Here is a 13,798-nt window from a genome sequence, read left to right as displayed (position 1 = left end):
GTCCAAAATGGCTTTAATGCTTCTTTCCTTATCACAATCCAGAAAACATCAGTTGACTTTGACAAAACCAGAAGTTTTGTATGTTTTTTATGTCTGGTGTTTGACATCTCTTTCCTCAGAGCCCCTCTGAAATATAATCTTCAAAGTCCTCAATATCAGAGGAACTCCTCACCCAGCAGTAGCAGCTTTCATCAGCACATGATTTATTCATTGTCTGTGAAAAGGAAAGATGACACAGAGAGGTGTGAAGTGTGACATGCTGCATGTAATTTAGACCCTGTCTGCATCTCAAATGGCACCCTATTCCCTACATAGTGCACTACTTTTGACCAGGGCCCGTAGGGGGTTCAAGGCATTGGTCAATTAACCATTTATTTTTGGATTTTGATGTGTGTTTGGGGTTATTGTCTTGCTGGTCGATCTATTTGCAGCCAAGTTTCAGCCTCCTGGCAGAGGCAACCAGGTTTATGGTTGACCTATAAAGCCATAACATGAAATATCCACCACCATATTTTATAGTAGGTTTGGTGTTCTTTTCGTCATATACATCTTTCTTTTGACTCCAACCCCACCACTTGTTTGCATGGCCAAAGAGCTCTCTTTACATGTCATCTGACCATAGCAAAGTGCCAATGACTTGAACTCCATTGAAAACCTGTGGTTTGAATTGAAGAGGGTCGTCCATAAGTGCAGACAAAGGATATCAAGGATCTTAAGAATCTGTATGGAGGGATGGTTTAAGATCACTTCAATGTGTTCTCCAATCGCATAAAACATTTTGGAAACAAAGGCACAGTGCCATTATCCTCACAATCTTGCAGAGTATTGAAAACAGGTATCTTTTAGAATTCTTTAGTATTAATTGTTAAACAAAATCTCTTTCTCTGAGCAATTGAATTAGTATATATATACAGTGCCTTGCGAAAGTATTCGGCCTCCTTGAACTCTGCGACCTTTTGCCACATTTCAGGCTTCAAACATAAAGATATAAAACTGTATTTTTTTGTGAAGAATCAACAACAAGTGGGACACAATCATGAAGTGGGACGACATTTATTGGATATTTCAAACTTTTTTAACAAATCAAAAACTGAAAAATTGGGCGTGCAAAATTATTCAGCCCCTTTACTTTCAGTGCAGCAAACTCTCTCCAGAAGTTCAGTGAGGATCTCTGAATGATCCAATGTTGACCTAAATGACTAGTGATGATAAATACAATCCACCTGTGTGTAATCAAGTCTCCGTATAAATGCACCTGCACTGTGATAGTCTCAGAGGTCCGTTAAAAGCGCAGAGAGCATCATGAAGAACAAGGAACACACCAGGCAGGTCCGAGATACCTTTGTGAAGAAGTTTAAGCCGGATTTGGATACAAAAAGATTTCCCAAGCTTTAAACATCCCAAGGAGCACTGTGCAAGCGATAATATTGAAATGGAAGGAGTATCAGACCACTGCAAATCTACCAAGACCTGGCCGTCCCTCTAAACTTTCAGCTCATACAAGAAGAAGACTGATCAGAGATGCAGCCAAGAGGCCCATGATCACTCTGGATGAACTGCAGAGATCTACAGCTGAGGTGGGAGACTCTGTCCATAGGACAACAATCAGTCGTATATTGCACAAATCTGGTCTTTATGGAAGAGTGGCAAGAAGAAAGCCATTTCTTAAAGATATCCATAAAAAGTGTTGTTTAAAGTTTGCCACAAGCCACCTGGGAGACACACCAAACATGTGGAAGAAGGTGCTCTGGTCAGATGAAACCAAAATTGAACTTTTTGGCAACAATGCAAAACGTTATGTTTGGCGTAAAAGCAACACAGCTCATCACCCTGACCACACCATCCCCACTGTCAAACATGGTGGTGGCAGCATCATGGTTTGGGTCTGCTTTTCTTCAGCAGGGACAGGGAAGATGGTTAAAATTGATGGGAAGATGGATGGAGCCAAAAACAGGACCATTCTGGAAGAAAACCTGATGGAGTCTGCAAAAGACCTGAGACTGGGATGGAGATTTGTCTTCCAACAAGACAATGATCCAAAACATAAAGCAAAATCTACAATGGAATGGTTCAAAAATAAATATATCCAGGTGTTAGAATGGCCAAGTCAAAAAGTCCAGACCTGAATCCAATCGAGAATCTGTAGAAAGAACTGAAAACTGCTGTTCACAAATGCTCTCCATCCAACCTCACTGAGCTCGAGCTGTTTTGCAAGGAGGAATGGGAAAAAATTTCAGTCTCTTGATGTGCAAAACTGATAGAGACATACCCCAAGCGACTTACAGCTGTAATCGCAGCAAAAGGTGGCGCTACAAAGTATTAACTTAAGGGGCTGAATAATTTTGCATGCCAATTTTTCAGTTTTTGATTTGTTAAAAAAGTTTGAAATATCCAATAAATGTCGTTCCACTTCATGATTGTGTCCCACTTGTTGTTGATTCTTCACAAAAAATACAGTTTTATATCTTTATGTTTGAAGCCTGAAATGTCGCAAAGTTCAAGGGGGCCAAATACTTTCGCAAAGCACTGTATATATATGTATTAAAAGAAATAAAGCTCAGAATATGCATGATTGATTTTATGGTATTTTTTGCTAATCTTTGTCAAGGGTAACAGTAGTTTTGGATCTGAATTGGTGGAATGGTATCAAATACGTCAAACACATGGTTTTGATGTGTTTGTTTCCATTTAATTTACTCTGTTCCAGCCATTATTATGCGCCGTCCTCCCCTCAGCAGCCTCCATTGGTACAGTATTGGATGCCATTTGGGACGGGGCTACAGGCCGATGAGAAATAGGTTTGTTGCTAACAATAAAAGCACTGATGAGCAGAAGTAAAAGAAAGCTGAGGCTCATTCAGGATGGCGCAACATTCTAGACTTTACAGATATGTCATTTGCATTATATTTTACATTATCCCCTAAGATACCATCTACTGTGTCTTGCCTATGCTGCTCTGTACCATCAATCATTCATATATCCTTATGTACATATTCTTTATCCCCTTACACTGTGTATAAGACAGTAGTTTAGGAATTGTTAGTTAGATTACTTGTTGGTTATTACTGCATTGTCGGAACTAGAAGCACAAGCATTTCGCTACACTCGCATTAACATCTGCTAACCATGTGTATGTGACAAATACATTTGATTTGATATATCACAGAGTAGCATGTCTGTTCTACATAATATAATTCTATATGAAGATTCTGCATGTTCTATAACATTGCAATCACTTGAACAGACCCCAAAGGCTCTGAAATAACAGTACAAGATACAGCCTTGATGCAGGCATATCTTATCCGAGTGAGAGAAGTTCTTAACTCTCTAGGGTGCATCCAAAAAATGAGTAGCACAGCATATGTACAATAACATTTTAATTTCTTTGCATATCAAATGAACATAGTGTGTTCTATCACCCAGAAAGTCAGGTATATCTTTGCAGTGAGAGTTCAAAAGAAAGTGACACTCAATCTTTTCATTGGAGTCTGATGACAAGGACATTCATTTTCCAATCGGATCCGTTTTAGCTCTAGAGGCTGTATCTATTCCATGGTGGGTGGAGAGATCAATATTTTGAAATACAGCATTCTACTGACCCAGCAATATGATTAATACCAGGGGCTCCTGCTGAACAAGCACCTCTGAAGGCTGGTATTATGGAAAGGGTTAGTTGAAGGCATTCAGTTGTACAACTGAAATGTGTCTTCCGCATTTAACCCAACCCCTCTGAATCAGAGGTGCTGCCATAATCGACATCCATGTCTTCAGCGCCCAGGGAAAGGTGGGTTAACTGCCTTGCTCAGGGGCAGAAAGACACATTTTGACCTTGTAACCTTTCGGTTACTGGCCCAACACTAACCACTGGGCTACCTGCTTTAGGCACGTCATAATACATATTTTACAGATCATTATAAAACAGTCTACAACAGACAAACAGCAGGACACTTAGCGCCTAACAGTCAACGGTTTGACGGCTGATATTAGTTATGGTCATCACTACACAGAACATACATGTAAAGACAGTGTGCATAAAGTCCAAAATGGCACCCAATTCCCTATACAGTGCACTACGTTTGTCCAGGGCAAATTTGGGGTGCAACCACAATCTCTTGTAAAAGATTGTTTGGTTCCGAGGTTAAGTAAGCCAAGAACACATACAGACACACAGTCAGAGATAGTATCATTGAATTCACAATACTGTATTTCTTTATTCATTATTGAAACCCTGAAGGAACCTAGATAGAAAGGCAGTGGCCATTGGTTTGTGCCTCATCTTCCTCTAGCTCAGTCAGGCACAGCCAGTTATAATACATCATGTTGAGGTAACAGGTACAGTAATAAATTATTAATTATTTTTTAAAAACACAAGAAATTCAGATCAATAATAAAAAAGTATCAAACATACTTGATACAATATCATTGATTTCTTCAGACCTCTTTTTTTTGTAAAATACTGCCAAAGACACCATGTCTGTTGCTTCATACCCTGGGAAGTAGAACTTTCACTGTACCTCTGGGTGAAGTACAGCAGGATCACTCCAGGATTATGTTCAGTAGGTACCAGATGAAAATGTACTGAAACGTGAATTGATTACTTGGACTTCAATAAGAAATGTAAATTTTAGTTTTCAATTGCAAACTGTTTTTCTACAGTGTGCCCTACTGAACACAACCCAGGGCTGAGAGCATAAAACACAGGAGGTTGGTGGCACCTTAATTGGGGAGAACAGGCATGTTGTAATGGCTGGAACGGCATAGTATTAAATACATGGTTTCAGTGTGTTTGACGCCATTCCATATGCATCGTTCCAGCCATTATTATGAGCCGTCCTCCCCTCAGCAGCCTCCACTGGTATACACTGTTCTGTCCAACCGACAAGCAAATGAGCTACATGGTATTGACATAATTATGTTAAGCTCAGTTTTTCCACATTGAGTCCATTTCTATTATGTCTTTCCTTTCATCATTTGCAATTTTTCCACACATGCAGATATGAAAGTCAAAATCTATTCAAAGTGCAAAGGTACTTCCTTCATTCAAGGGCAAATTTCTAACCAGGGGTGTATTCATTACATTTTTTCAATGGAAATCGTTTACCATTTAAGAACCAAAACAAGCAAACTGAACAAAACAGGGAGGGACCTACCTGAATTTGTCCAATAGAAAGTCTAGTTTTCGTGCAAAGGTTTTCCGTTTGGAGTTTGCAACAGAATTGGCGTTATGAATACACCCCAGATGAACAAGCCCCAAAGTTTTTTTTGTTTAGTGCTTTAACAGTACAAGCCATTTCATAGGTATTAAATACTCCCCATCAGACAGAGAAATCTAACATATTGTTGCTTGGAGTAACTGATCCCCTCAAGCCAGATTCCCCACCAGAAAAAACTAAATAAAAAGTACTAACAGCCACATCCTCCCACTTCTCTTCAGGACCCCAAAGCCAAATCCTCTTATGCCTGTGGCTAGTGCAGATAGAAAACACTTCATAATCATTCTCTTTATCATTTCAGAATTTAACACTCAACACCATGGAGAACTTACAACCACAACACAAACACTCAGATCATAGGTCCCTAACAACATCTAACGTCACATCTCCCCACCCAGGAGAATACCTTGATGTCCACCTCCACGGAGAGCATCATCACTGTCTGGAAATCAGTCAGTTCATAAGGAGCTCTTCCCGGGAGTGCTTTTTTCTGACCAATTAGGGGAAGCGGGCAGACAATGATGCCCCTGTAAGACCCCCACTTGGCCATGCCTTGGAGTGAGGGATTTTCTTTGACACCGTAACAGTCAACAGTCAGTTCCTCATCTCCCCCAATTCCCCCTCCAGTTGTTGGTTACTGCCAGTCCGCAGTTCTCTCGTATATCATTGCAAGCAGCGGCGACACCATCACAAGATGACACAATGGACTTTGTGAGAACCCGTAGATCGTTCTCCTCGCCACTTCATCTTCTTCTTCTTCTTCAGGCTCCTCTCTGGGATCTGCTGCCTGCACAGGAGGAAGAGAGAGAAAGACCGAGCAAAATAGAGAGAAGGGATGGGGGAGAAAGAGGGTGTAGAAAAAAAGAATTGTAGGAAAGGAGGGTATGTAAAGGAAGGAGTAGACAAGAGAAGGGAGCGTGAGGGTTAAAATCAGATAGTCTTGCTGCTTGGCTAGAGGGCCTCAAAGTCTTTGTGGTACTCTCTAAATGCCTGACAAATAGATGAGTGGGCCCTCCAGCAGGATATGACCACACCGAACATCAACACATACTGGATTCCTCTGAAATTACATGTCTGTTCATTCAGGACATAGCTATAGTTTTCCCCCAACCCTTTAACAGACCTTTGCTGGCATTCATGCCATATACAGTATATTTGCAAAGGGAAACCAAAATTGTGGTTCTCTATTATTCAAGCATGAATTGAATCCAATATAATGATCAAGCCTATACAATTCTAAAACATAGCCTTCAAGTCTAGTAGTTTGGCCGACCTTATAACCCTGACTAGTTCATGAAACGCCTTGTCCACATTCATAGGGGGATCCTTGGCACTTGTCTCAATGTACGTGATCTGTGAAAAAACAAACACATTGATCAAACAGTCATGAAAATGACATAGTACACAAGAAAAAAAATGGAATAGTCGCCGACTTTGCTAGTGCTACAAGGTATACACAAATACTAATGATGCTTTTCCGGCCCATAACAAGAGATGCGAATTTTGCAAGTAAAAACAAAATGTAAGCTTAGATCTGCAAACCCAATTTTATACACTCGTACACTGTTCTAAAACAGTAAATGCCAAGCTTGGCTATATTTGTGATCCCCACCCCCCCACAGAGCCTCCGCGCAATCTTTCCCCAGAGGCCTATATCACACCCTGTAGCTAACTGAGTCAGCATCCCTGCCTGCCCTGCACCCAAAAACCTCTCTCCCAGGGACAGCAGCCCAGAACACACAGCCAATAGAACAACCCCGGTCACTGACAACAGCAGTGGGGAAAGGACTTCTACAGGTTCAACTATGGCCCAGACTTTTTACTGACCATGAAAGACTAGCCAAAAAATATCCATTCAGACTTAATCAAGAGTACATTAATCAATTTGGACACTGTACTGCATCAAACAAGATATTCAAAACAAAGGATTCAGACATCAAGCTGCCCCACTCCTTGTCTGAGCTGACACTGTACTCACATTGTGTTTGGCAGCCATTTCCTGCCCCTGGTCGCTGGTGATTTTGCGGAGGTGAACCAAGTCCACCTTATTGGCCACCAGCACCATGGGGAAGGCCTCCCTGAAGGAGAGCAGAAGGAAAGAGAAGGACTTAAGAGCAGATGCATCTCATTCAACATAACATGTGTACAGTTACACCACAACACAGCTGACAACCTGACTGGAATGAAAACATTGGATGGGGAAGGACTTGTTTAACTTTGTCGTGAACAAGAGATACAAAAAAGAAAAGCATGTGGAGATGAACCCTTGAACAGTGAGAGTGTTAGAGGGAACACACAAGAGATTGCGGCAGACAACCCAATCGGAGGCATTCGTTACAGTAGCAGCAGGCTCCTGTAGGTGTCTGGCCCATAAGGCAGGCATCATTATCAAGAGCTGGGCCTCACCTGTCTTTGACTCTGAGGATGAGCTGGTGGAAGCGGTCCACATGTTCAAAGCTGGCCTTGTCTGTCACAGAGAACACGATGAGGAAGCCATCCCCCGTCCTCATGTACTGCTCCCTCATAGCACTGAACTCCTCTTGGCCTGCTGTATCCAGCACTGTGCAATTACACACATACAGGTACCAGTGTTACAGGTTTTACAAGACGCTACTGTGAATCAACTTCTTGCTTGTTTTCATATGAATGATTGGAAAAGCTACAAGCTATCAATTGCAAACAAATGCACATATTGTATAGGTCTAAATCTGTGAAACTATATGGGAATACTGTGCCACAACAGTATGTTTCATTAAAATCCTAAACATAATTGATAAAGGACACCAGCCCTTCCTAACCCAGAGAGACAGTGAGAAAATGTCTCCATACCGTCCAGGATGGCCCACTGTCCATCTATCTCTGTGTGTTTCAGGTAGGAGTCCTCGATGGTGGGGTCATAGTCAGACACAAAGATCTTCTGAAAAAACTGGATGGTGAGCGCGCTCTTCCCCACTCCACCATCCCCCACCACCACCAGCTTGTACGTGAGGAGGTTGTCGCTAGGCACCGCGCTGCTGGTTGCCATGGCGACAGGCAGCTGGCTATACCTGGAACACAGCAGGAGAGGGAGAGAGAGAGAGAGAGAGAGAGAGAGATGAGGAGTATGAGACTGCTGCTGCTAATTCATAGCCAGGGAGACCAGAGTACACAGAACCATGCATCACACACCAGTCCCTCAGAGAGAGAGAGATCAGCTAGCTATCGACACCTCAGTCAATCTCAGCTAGAAGGCTTGCCGAAAGTGCTGTAGTAAAGAATAGGAAATAGATGTATATAACGTGTGTAATAAAACTGTAATAAACCAAACACCTGAGCAGCAGAGACTTTTAGATATAAATTAGTTTACTGTATATGACTGAGCTGGAGAACCCCCCCCCCTGGTCACTGATTGGCTGTCTGTATGAGGAAGTGCCTTGCATAGCCAGCCAGTCAGTGGTGTAACGGCGAGGCTCTCCCTCCCATTATGTAAGCTATTCCGTTTTCTCCTTATGAGACGGCCAGAATAGCATGGGGCACCAACCACACTCCCAGCACCACTATGAGCAGGGGAAATACAGTCTAGACATATTGATTACTGTGCTTTGTAATTATGGCTTTCGAAAAAAGAAAAAAAAGAAGTCTGACTTCTCTGAAAGAATTGCCTCTAAAGGAACTGTGATGGTGCAATGTCACCAGCTTCCACAAAAACTACTCCAGATTCACTGAACAGATTGGTTTAATATTCTGTTGCCTGACAACGTTTTCTCATCTCACACTATTTAAAATGGCTGTTTTTCTACTGCGATTTAGTAAGAACCTGGTCCTTCAAAAACATGGACACATTACAGCAAATTCTTTCATGAACTCAATGCTGTATTGGCAAAAGGCAACAGCTTTCACAAGGCATGTCAAGCCACTGAGAGTGGTTGATAAATAAGGAAAAGCAAACTGAGGACAACTAGCTTGAAAAACAGCACAGACTGTGGTGGTGGTCATCCCCAACCATTAAAAGTGTTAGAACTTTCTCCAACAGCAGGATAGCGTGAGGGAATATGCTTGATTGTCTTTGAACATGCCTGACCTCAAGCTGCATAGGAGGACAGCCTAAGGGGAGAGGACAGGCTGTGCATGCATTCAGAGAACACAGCCTTGGCTCAGCCCAGGCAGTGGGTAGAGAACATGGCAGTGGGCCGCAGGAAACAGCTGTCAGCTGGTGACGGCAGCACTGCCACCTTCCTGCTCAACACAATAGAGGGAAGGAAAGACATTTCCTTCCTCAAGCGGCCCAGTCAGAACCCTGGAGAAGGATATACTGTAGGAGCTCCCTGCCTCCCTCACGAGGGAACAGCTAGCTAGAGGGAACAGCCTACACGCCCCAAAACATACTGTACCACTTCACCAGTCAGATGAAGGCCCCCCAAAAAATTGTCACGTCATTGGTCTATGACTTGGGTGACTGGGCCTTTCTCTCTGCTTCCGCACGGCAAGCGGAGCGCCAAGTCTAGGTCCAAAAGGCTCCTTAACAGCTTTTACACCTAAGCCATAAGACCGCTGAACAAGTAATCAAAGGGCCACCCAGACGATTGCGTTGACACCCCCTAACACTGTTTTTAACACTGCTGCTACTCACTGTTTATTATCTCAAAATGCATGTGGGCCATTCAGTTGTGTTGTGACAAGGTAGGGTTGGTATACAGAAGATAACCCTATTTGGTAAAAGTTCAGCCTCAGAAATTGCAGCCCAAATAAATGATTCATAGAGTTCAAGTAAGACACATCTCAACATCAACTGGTCAGAGGAGACTGTGAGTCAGACCTTCATGGTCAAATTGCTGTAAAGAAACCACTACTAAAGTACACCAATAAGAAGAATAGACTTGCTTGGGCCAAGAAACACGAGCGAGACATTAAACCGGTGGAAATCTGTCCTTAGGGCAGACGAATCCAAATGTTAGAATTTTGGTTCCAACCACGGTGTCTTTGTGAGACGCAGAATAGGTGAAGGATTGATCTCCACATGTGTGGTTCCTACTGTGAAGCATGGAGGAGGTGGTGTGATGGTGGGTGCTTTATTTAAAATTCAAGGCACACTTAACCAGCATGGCTACCACAGCATTCTGCAGCGGTACGCCATCCCATCTGGTTTGCGCTTAATGGGACTATCATTTGTTTTCAACAGGACAATGATCCAACACACCTCCAGGCTGTGTAAGGGCTATTTGACCAAGAAGGAGAGTGATGGAGTGCTGCATCAGATGAATGGCCTCCACAATCACCCAACCAGATTGAGATGGTTTGGAATGAGTTGGACCGCAGAGTGAAGGAAAAGTAGCCAACAAGTGCTCAGCATGTGGGAACTCCTTCAAGACTGTTGAAAAAGCCTTCCAGGTGAAGAGTTCCAGGTGAAGCTGGTTGAGAGAAGGCCAAGCTTGTGCAAAGCTGTCATCATTGCAAAAGGTGGCTACATTTGTTTAACACTTTGTTTCCTATATGATTCCATGTGTTATTTCATAGTTTTGATGTCTTCACTATTATTCTACAATGTAGAAAATAGTATATATATTTATTAACAAACTTGAATAGGTGCGTCCAAACTTGACTGGTACTGTATATCTTTTTTTACTTATGTTTATTTAGTCAATATTTTCTTAACCATTTCTTGAACTGCATTGTTGGTTAAGGTAAGTAAGCATTTCACAGTAAGATCTACAACTCGGTGCATGTCACATATAACATTTTATTTGAAGTACCGCTGATCACCCAATACATACCATTTCTTACCACTCAAGTCTAGCTCAGATCTGTCTCGCTCATCTAGGATTCTCACTTAGGTGCTGACGGCTGAACAATGACCAAGGGAGTGCTGACTAATGCCCTATAGACAGGAAAACTTACCGAGATGTCCAGTAAAGGGAGTGTCATCATCACCCCTACTACTAAATGGCCAGGGTGCCAACTAAAGTCCAGTTGACTGTACATGAGGTCTCAAGATTCTGCATACAAATGAGATCACTAGATTATGGGGCTTCATCTGTGATGACTCCGTGGCAGTGTGGAGCATCACACTCTAGTCATACCACCTCTCGGCAACTACCCTGCTTCTTTCACATCAACTGCAAGTGTACACAATCACATAATGGACATCTCTGTACTCTGAACTGGACAGCTTTGTGCTCGGTACTCTAGACCACGTGTGTCAACTCATCATTTAATCTGATCAGAAATCATGGATAACATATTTTGCTACTAAAAGACTGACTGTACATAACTTGGTGAAGAGTAGGTCGTGGCTTAAGATAAGATGCCTCTTCAGTGAATCAACGTTGGCCTACCTCACCAGGCTGTGGTCAGTCAACTTTATGTTGTATTTCATACAGTAACACCTTGTGAGAGTTCTTTGGTTGACACGGCTCAATAAACATGCTTCTCTAAAACAAAAAAGAGTTCAAGATTCTTTGATCAAGTTTAAATTAAAAATGCAGTACCTTCAGTGGCATTTGAACTTCTTTGATTGAATAACAAGTGAAAAAGCTTCACCATCATGCCACTCTGGTTGCAGAATTATCTGGTGATTTCACTAGGCTATTAATAGTCAGATGAATATGTGTAGCTATTATTGAAGGTTGCCTTATACATCAGACTGTTACCGTGGTTACACCATGGCTATTCAGTCTGAAAGAAGTCACCCTAAAAAAAAAGATACAAGTCTACATGCCAGAATGTTAAATAAAATGATATTTTTAAAACTTTACCAGTTGTCCGTGCTGTTGGGCCTTTTGACGGTAAGAACAGGAGCTAAAATGTCCACAGGAAAGTCATATTAACCTGACTTCTTGGGGCACCAGTCTGTATATGGCTCTGTCAGCTTGTATTTCCGGTTTGCATTTTCAATCTCCTGATGCATTGCACGTGATGCACAATATGTAAACAATAGTAGAAGGTAACAGTGAGAGCATTGGGACAGTAACCAAAAGGTCACTCGTTCGATTACACCAGCTTTCAAGGTGACAAATAAGGTTAAGTGTCTTACCCTTGAGCAAGACACTTAACCCTAATTTGCAAACGAACAGAACCATATACTGACCAGCAAATTGAAAATCAGGCTAATAACACTTCCCTGTGGATATTTTGTCTCAGATCACCTCTGACATAAGGAAAAAAATAAAAATCAGAACACAACAGGTAAACTAAGTCCAAATTAGGTTTATTCAACATTCTGACTTGTAATGGGACTGCTTGGAAATGTTGAGCCTACATGTTAGAGACGAGAGTATAAGTCCTCCTTCCACTCAATTGGATTCTAAAAAGGGACGAATATATTGAAGGCTGCATAATGGTGGGTGACCTCATCCTATGATGTGGAGCCTGAAGAATCCTTCAATAGAAATTCCGTAATGATTATAATGCATCTATTCATACATGCCTAGTTGAAAAGGCTAGTGTGAAGTATAAACATTGTAACAAAGTAGCTAAATGTATCAATAGAGTTTGTTCTTGTGATGGTTCATTTCAATCCCTGCAAATTATGATAATTCTAATGGAACGTAGATTAAACACAACTAGGCTACGGTTTACTTCCTCCCCGACAAAACTTGACAAGATTATTCTCATGTTTTTAACTAAATCAGTGATGTATAGGAACTGCTGTAGAGTTACCGCCCTTGGATAAATGATTTTTGTTGCTTCTTGAATGTCAAATCTTTTAGAGAAGTTTGCTGCATCAAGCAATTTCCGCAAATGGAATATTGGCGTCCATTTCTTGAATCAGAGGCCCCTCAATGTTACAATGTTGTAAGAATAAGTCCAGAGTTAAATTGCAAAAACCCAAGTCAAATTAGAAAAATATTTACCAAAGCATGGTACAAAACTTGATAAGATTTACCAAGAATGTTTACGTAGCTGCGATGTAGTGGCAGCCTAAAACGAACGACGACAATTTCAGCAATAACTTACCAATATTATATGATATCCGTTGCCGTGAAAGAACGCTCCAGCAACCACTTCACGCACAAATATTCCTCATCCCTCTCTCTGTCCGTTACCTCAAATAATTGCCATCATTTTACCTTCGTGACCGGAATGCGCCTCACATAACCGCGATGCAATCCGCTATGTAGCAAATCTTTATATTGCAACAGCTGATACTAAAAATAGAACGGCTTCATAGGGGTGGACACTTGTTGGTTAAAAATGTTTTCCTTCTTCATCATGTCATGACTGAAATAAAAATGTAGTCTACATGTAAAATACTTTAAGCATTCTCAAGAATATACTTTTTTTTTCTAATGCCAAAATCAGTTGATTTGTTTTTGGAATGCCCCTTTTTGAGAGAGTGGACTGTTCCGTTTTGTCGACGCCCCCCCCCCCCCCAGACTGGTTTAAAGACATACTTTTGTCTAAATCAGGAATGGGCCCTTTTTGTAGCCCCAAAATGTTTGTCTCTGCCCCATGGAAAAATTAGTAATTATTTGAAATTAGTTATAAACTACAAAATGTTCTCTCAGTTATAGAATTACTAAATATTTTCTCCGACCCATGTCAAAATGTGTAGAATTGCATGAAATGAACTTTAAAACAAAAAAAATGTTCTCTCCACTGTCAAAAGG

General features: G+C 41.6%; 1 protein-coding gene across 1 annotated transcript; it reads right to left on the bottom strand.

Moving 5' to 3' along the window:
- Positions 1-3,362: 3,362 nt before the first annotated feature.
- Positions 3,363-13,492, bottom strand: LOC135519373 (ras-related protein M-Ras-like). The gene is made up of 6 exons (XM_064944565.1): positions 13,146-13,492; positions 8,043-8,260; positions 7,620-7,773; positions 7,192-7,291; positions 6,487-6,566; positions 3,363-6,000 (listed from the first exon to the last, which is right to left on the bottom strand). Exons 2-6 carry the CDS (start codon positions 8,236-8,238, stop codon positions 5,901-5,903), a joined length of 630 nt encoding a protein of 209 aa, XP_064800637.1. The 5' UTR covers positions 8,239-8,260; positions 13,146-13,492; the 3' UTR covers positions 3,363-5,900.
- Between the last annotated feature and the right edge of the window lie 306 nt (positions 13,493-13,798).

Source organism: Oncorhynchus masou, chromosome 29, assembly GCF_036934945.1.
Source record: "Oncorhynchus masou masou isolate Uvic2021 chromosome 29, UVic_Omas_1.1, whole genome shotgun sequence".
Classification (NCBI taxonomy): Eukaryota; Metazoa; Chordata; class Actinopteri; order Salmoniformes; family Salmonidae; genus Oncorhynchus; species Oncorhynchus masou.
This window is presented reverse-complemented; position numbering and strand designations above follow the sequence as displayed.

Excerpts from the sequence above, each read along its gene's own strand:
- LOC135519373 (XM_064944565.1), bottom strand. The coding sequence starts at position 8,238 with ATGGCAACCAGCAGCGCGGTGCCTAGCGACAACCTCCTCACGTACAAG. Across the intron at positions 6,567-7,191 it reads AAATGGCTGCCAAACACAAT|ATCACGTACATTGAGACAAG; the intron begins GTGAGTACAGTG and ends GTTTTTTCACAG. Across the intron at positions 6,001-6,486 it reads GAACTAGTCAGGGTTATAAG|GCAGCAGATCCCAGAGAGGA; the intron begins GTCGGCCAAACT and ends CCTCCTGTGCAG.